Raw genomic sequence first — 6000 nt, forward strand, 5'->3', positions numbered from 1 at the left:
GAAACATATAAGATTGTGACGGGGTTGGATCGGGTGGATGCGGGGAGGATGTTCCCGATGATGGGTGAAACTAGAACTAGGGGGCATAGTCCTAGAATAAGGGGCTGCTCTTTCAAAACTGAGATGAGGAGGAACTACTTCACTGAGAGGGTGGTAGGTCCATGGAATATGCTGCCCCAAAAAGCTGTCGAAGCTACATCATTACATAAATTTAAAACAGAAATAGACAGTTTCCTAGAAGTAAAGGGAATTAAGGGTTACGGGGAGCGGGCAGGAATTTGGACATGAGTCTAGGTTCGGATCGGACATGGCCCTGTGGGTAGCGGAGCGGGCCCAGGGGCCGTGTAGCCTGATCCTGCTCCTATTTCGTGTGTCTAATTCGGTTAGATTCAGGAGATGGTTCTGTGATAGAGATTGGCGGTTAGGATCAGATCAGCCATGATCTTATTGAATGGCGGAGCAGGCTCGAGGGGCCGATTGGCCTACTCCTGCTCCTATTTCTTATGTTCTTATGTTCTTATCTACTGGTTCCCCTTTATCCACCCCGCTCGTTACATCCTCAAAGAACTCCAGCAAATTTGTCAAACACGATTTCCCTTTCATAAAACCATGCTGACTTTGCTTGATTGTTTTATGATTTTCTAAATGTCCTGCTATTACCTCCTTAATCATGGATTCCAGCATTTTCCCAATGACAGATGTTAGGCTAACTGGTTTATAGTTTCCTGCTTTCTGGCTCCCTCCTTTCTTGAATAGTGGCGTTACATTTGCGGTTTTCCAATCCGCTGGGACCTCTCCAGAATCCAGGGAATTTTGGTAGATTACAACCAACACATTATCTCTGTAGCCACATCTTTTAAGACAGTAGGATGCAGGCCATCGGGTCCAGGGGACTTGTCGGCCTTTAGCCCCATTAGTTTGCCTGGTACTTTTTCTCTAGTGATAGAGATTGTTTTAAGTTCCTCCCTCCCTATAGCCCCTTGATTATCTATTATTATTGGGATGTTTTTAGTGTCTTCTACCGTGAAGACCGTATCCAAAATAATTGTTTAGTCTCTGCCATTTCTCTATTTGCCATCATTAATTCCCCAGTCTCATCCTCTAAGGGACCAACATTTACTTTAGCTACTCTCTTCCTTTTTATATACCTGTAGAAGCTCTTACTGCCTGTTTTTATATTATTTGCTAATTTACTCTCATACTCTATCTTCTTCTTTATAAATTTTTTAGTCATCCTTTGCTGGTTTCTAAAAATTTCCCAATCCTCTGGCCTACCACTAACCTTTGCAACATTGTATGTCTTTTCTTTCAATTTGATACCATCCTTAACTTCGATGTGGAGATGCCAGTGTTGGACTGGGGTGGACAAATGTGAGAAGTCACACAACACCAGGTTATAGTCCAAATAAAACTGTTGGACTATAACCTGGTGTTGTGTGACTTCTCACATTTATCCTTAACTTCCTTAGTTAGCCACGGATGGTTCATCCTTCTCTTAGAGTCGTTCCTTCTCACTGGAATATACCTTTGCTGAGAGTTATGAAATATCTGCTTAAATGTCTGCCACTGCTGATCTAATGTCTTACCCTTCAATCTATTTTCCCAGTCCACTTTAGCCAACTCTGTCCTCATACCCTTGTAATTGCCTTTTTTTAAAGTTCAGGACACTGGTTTGAGACCCAACTTTCTCACCCTCAAACTGAATTTGAAATTCTATCATGCTATGATCACTCTTTCCTAGAGGATCCTTTACTATGAGATCATTAATTAATCCTGTCTCATTACACAATACCAGATCTAAAATAGCCTGCTCCCTGGTTGGTTCCTCAACGTATTGTTCTAAGAAACCATCCCGAATACACTCTGTGAACTCGTCCTCAAGGCTACCTTGGCCAATTTGATTTGTCATATCAATATGATGATTAAAATCGCCCATGATTATTACAGTACCTTTCTTACAAGCCTCCATTATTTCTTGATTTACACTCTGTCCTACAGTGTAGCTACTGTTAGGGGGCCTATAGACTACTCCCACCAGTGACTTCTTACCCTTATTATTTCTTATCTTCACCCAAACTGATTCTACATCTTGAGCTTCTGAGCCAATATCATTCCTCACCACTGCAGTGATCTCATCCTTTAGTAACAGAGCTACCCCACCTCCTTTTCCTTTCTGCCTATCCCTCCGCAATGTCAGATACCCCTGAATATTCAGTTCCCAGCCTTGGTCACCTTGCAACCACGTCTCTGTAATGGTTATCAGATCATACCCATATACTTCTATTTGTGCCGTCAACTCATCTATCTTGTTACGAATGCTGCGTGCATTCAGATAAAGAGCCTTTAATTTTACCTTATCATTTTTCCTTACTCTGACTCTATTTTCTGGTGCACTCTTATGCTTCTACGCTCTGCCCCTTCCTGATACATTCTGGTTATCATTGCCCCTGTCGTTGCCCTGCACTATTGCCTTCTCCTTTCTCTTTGCCTTCCTAAATACCCCTTCACTTGAACCCCTATCCTCTATTTCCAGCGTAGCTTCTTTCCCTTCTGATTCTACCCTCAGGTTCCCATCCCCCTGCCAAGCTAGCTTAAACCCTCCCCAACAGCACCAGCACCAGTGACTACACTTCGAGAAAAAGTGCTTCATCGGCTGTGAAGAGCTTTTTTTGTTTTCATGTTATGGAATCGTAGGACAGTACAGCACAGAAGGAGGCCAATCGGCCCATCGAGTCTGCGCCGGCTCTTTCGAAGAGCAATCCAGTCAGTCCCACGCCCCCGCTCTTTCCCCCATATCTCTGCAAATTTTTCTCTGAGTATTTATCCAATTCCCTTTTGAAGGTTACGAGTGAATCTGTATCCATCGCCCATCAGGCAGCGCATTCCAAATCCTGACCACTCGTAGCGTAAAAAAGTTTTTCCTCCTGTCACCTCTGATTCTTTTGCCGATCGTCTTAAATCTGTGCCCTCTGGTTATCGGCATTGGAAAGAGTTTCTCTTTATTTACTCTATCTAAACCCTTCATGATTTTAAACGCCTCTATCAAATCTCCTCTTAGCCTTCTCTGCTCTATATTCTTTATTGCTCGTAAAAATATCGGAGGGTGGGGTGGTGTGGGGGGAGGGGCGGTGGCGGGCAGGAGGAGGCTGTTTGACTGACAGTCACGAATCACCCAATCGGGTAACATAGAAACATAGAAGATAGGAGCAGGAGTAGGCCATTCGGCCCCTCGAGCCTGCTCCGCCATTCAATGAGATCATGGCTGATCATCCAAATTCAGTACCCTGTCCCTGCCTTCTCCCCATATCCCTTGATCCCTTTAGCCTTAAGATATATATCTAACTCCTTCTTGAATATATTTAATGAATTGACCTCAACTGCCTTGTGTGGTAGAGAATTCCACAAGTTCACCACTCTCTGGGTGAAGAGATTCCTCCTCATCTCTGTCCTAAATGACTTACCCCTTATCCTTAGACTGTGACCCCTGGTTCTGGACTCCCCCGCCATCGGGACCATCCGTCCTGCATCTAGTCTGTCTAGTCCTGTTAGAATTTTATTATAAGTTTCAATGAGATCCCCTCTCATTCTCCTAAACTCCAGCGAGTATAAGCCCAATCGACCCAATCTCTCCTCATACATCATTCCTGCCATCCCAGGTATCAGCCTGGTGAATCTTCGCTGCACTCCCTCCACGGCAAGAACATCCTTCCTCAGATAAGGCGACCAAAACTGCACACAATACTCAAGGTGTGGTCTCACCAAGGCCCTGTACAACTGCAGTAACAAAGTCTGCTCGCTTTCTGATTGCCCATGGGAAGGCGGGGCTCCATGAGGGTGGATCCACTGGTTAACCAATAAAAAAAGAGATATTCACGCCTTTCACGACGACCGGACGTCCCAAAGCGCTTTGCAGCCAATGAAGTACTTTTTTGGAGTGTAGTCACTGTTGTAATGTAGGAAACGCGGCAGCCAATTTGCGCAGAACAAGCTCCCACAAACAGCAATGTGATAATGACCAGATAATCTGTTTTTGTTATGTTGGTTGAGGGATAAATATTGGCCAGGACACCGGGGATAACTCCCCTACTCTTCTTCGAAATAGTGGCCATGGGATCTTTTACGCCCACCCGAGAGGGGCAGACGGGGCCTGGGTTTGACGTCTCGTCCGAAAGACGGCACCTCGGACACTGCAGCACTCCCTCAGCACTGCACTGGGAATGTCAGCCTAGATTTTTGTGCTCAAGTCGCTGGAGTGGGGCTTGAACCCACAAACCTTGTGACTCAGAGGCGAGAGCGCTGCCCACTGAGCCACTGGCTGACAATGGCGAGAGCTCGTGAGGTGGGCGGTCAGGTCTCAAGATGGCGCCCAGTTGGGATGGCTGATGGGCAGAAGGGGGCGGGGGGAGGGGGCCTCATGGTGACGTCTAAGGGGGGGGTGGAGGGAGTGTGGAGGGGGGGAAACGGAGCTGAGGTCAAAGTTGAATTTGAGTGGGGTCATGGGGGCGGGGGGGGAGAGGGTCGTAGGCCAGTGACGTGATTGGCCCTCGCCGAGCTCCCTCATTGCCGTTCCCTCCCTCGGCCGTCATGTGTCTCCGTTCACCCCCCCCTCCCCCGCCTCCTCCCCAACCGTATTGAACCACAGTTTGCAAATTGGCGTCTAATTCATGGGAAAGGGAGTCTAGGCCGGGAATAGATCCTGCCTTTGAAGCAGAGAGGCTTGGGCCTTTTTATGAGCCTGCACGAAAACCGGCTTCTTGTGGTCGCTGCCACCCCCAGCTCCAGCTGGCTGCCATGGCAATGGCACAGGTGCTTTGAGTTAAGGCCCCCCTCCCCCTCCCGCGGCAACGCAGCCGCTTTAACTCTTCCTCGGCTGGTGAGCTGGATCGAGGGACTGGTCTCTTTTTCTTTCTCTCTCTCTCTCTGTCTATTTCTCTCTTTCTCCGTCCTTTTCCTGCTGTTGCTCTCTCTTTCTACTTTGCTCACTTTCTCTGTCCCCCTCTTTCGGTCTCTCTCTCTCCCACTCCCCCCCTCTCCCACTCCCCCCTCTCTCACTCTCTCACTCGCTCCCACTCCCCCCTCTCTCACTCCCCCCCTCTCTCACTCCCCCCTCTCTCACTCGCTCCCACTCCCCCCCTCTCTCACTCCCCTCTCTCTCACTCGCCCCCTCTCTCCCACTCCACCCTCTCTCACTCGCCCCCTCTCTCCCACTCCCCCCTCTCTCCCACTCCCCCCTCCCTCACTCACTCCCACTCCCCCCTCTCTCACTCCCCCCCTCTCTCACTCCCCTCTCTCTCACTCGCCCCCTCTCTCTCACTCCCCCCTCTCTCACTTGCCCCCCTCTCTCACTCTCTCCCACTCCCCCCTCTCTCACTCGCCCCCTCTCTCCACTCCCCCCTCTCTCACTCGCCCCCTCTCTCCCACTCCCCCCCTCTCCCACTCCCCCCCTCTCTCACTCGCTCCCACTCCCCCCTCTCTCACTTGCCCCCCTCTCTCACTCTCTCCCACTCCCCCCTCTCTCACTCGCCCCCTCTCTCTCACTCCCCCCTCTCTCACTTGCCCCCCTCTCTCACTCTCTCCCACTCCCCCCTCTCTCACTCGCCCCCTCTCTCTCACTCCCCCCTCTCTCACTCGCCCCCTCTCTCACTCTCTCCCACTCCCCCTCTCTCACTCGCCCCCCCTCTCTCACTCTCTCTCACTCCCCCTCTCTCACTCGCCCCCTCTCTCACTCTCTCCACTCCCCCCTCTCTCACTCGCCCCCTCTCTCTCTCCCCCCCTCTCTCACTCGCCCCCCTCTCTCACTCTCTCCCACTCCCCCCTCTCTCACTCGCCCCTCTCTCTCACTCCCCCCTCTCTCACTTGCCCCCCTCTCTCACTCTCTCCCACTCCCCCCTCTCTCACTCGCCCCCTCTCTCTCACTCCCCCCTCTCTCACTCGCCCCCTCTCTCACTCTCTCCCACTCCCCCCTCTCTCTCACTCGCCCCCCCCTCTCACTCTCTCTCA

At 50.3% G+C, this 6000-nt stretch overlaps 1 protein-coding gene across 1 annotated transcript in view; it reads left to right on the top strand.

Annotated features, from left to right (window-relative positions):
- Positions 1–4321: 4321 nt before the first annotated feature.
- LOC147118359 ((Lyso)-N-acylphosphatidylethanolamine lipase-like) overlaps positions 4322–6000 on the top strand; it is a 28573-nt gene continuing 26894 nt past the window's right edge. The window contains exon 1 of the mRNA XM_085983894.1: positions 4322–4346. Coding sequence (XP_085840020.1) covers positions 4322–4346 — 25 coding nt within the window. The remainder of the gene's footprint in view (positions 4347–6000) is intronic.

This window comes from Somniosus microcephalus, chromosome 4, assembly GCF_052327205.1.
Source record: "Somniosus microcephalus isolate GS21.2 chromosome 4, FLI_Smic_1.0, whole genome shotgun sequence".
In the NCBI taxonomy this organism is placed as follows: Eukaryota; Metazoa; Chordata; class Chondrichthyes; order Squaliformes; family Somniosidae; genus Somniosus; species Somniosus microcephalus.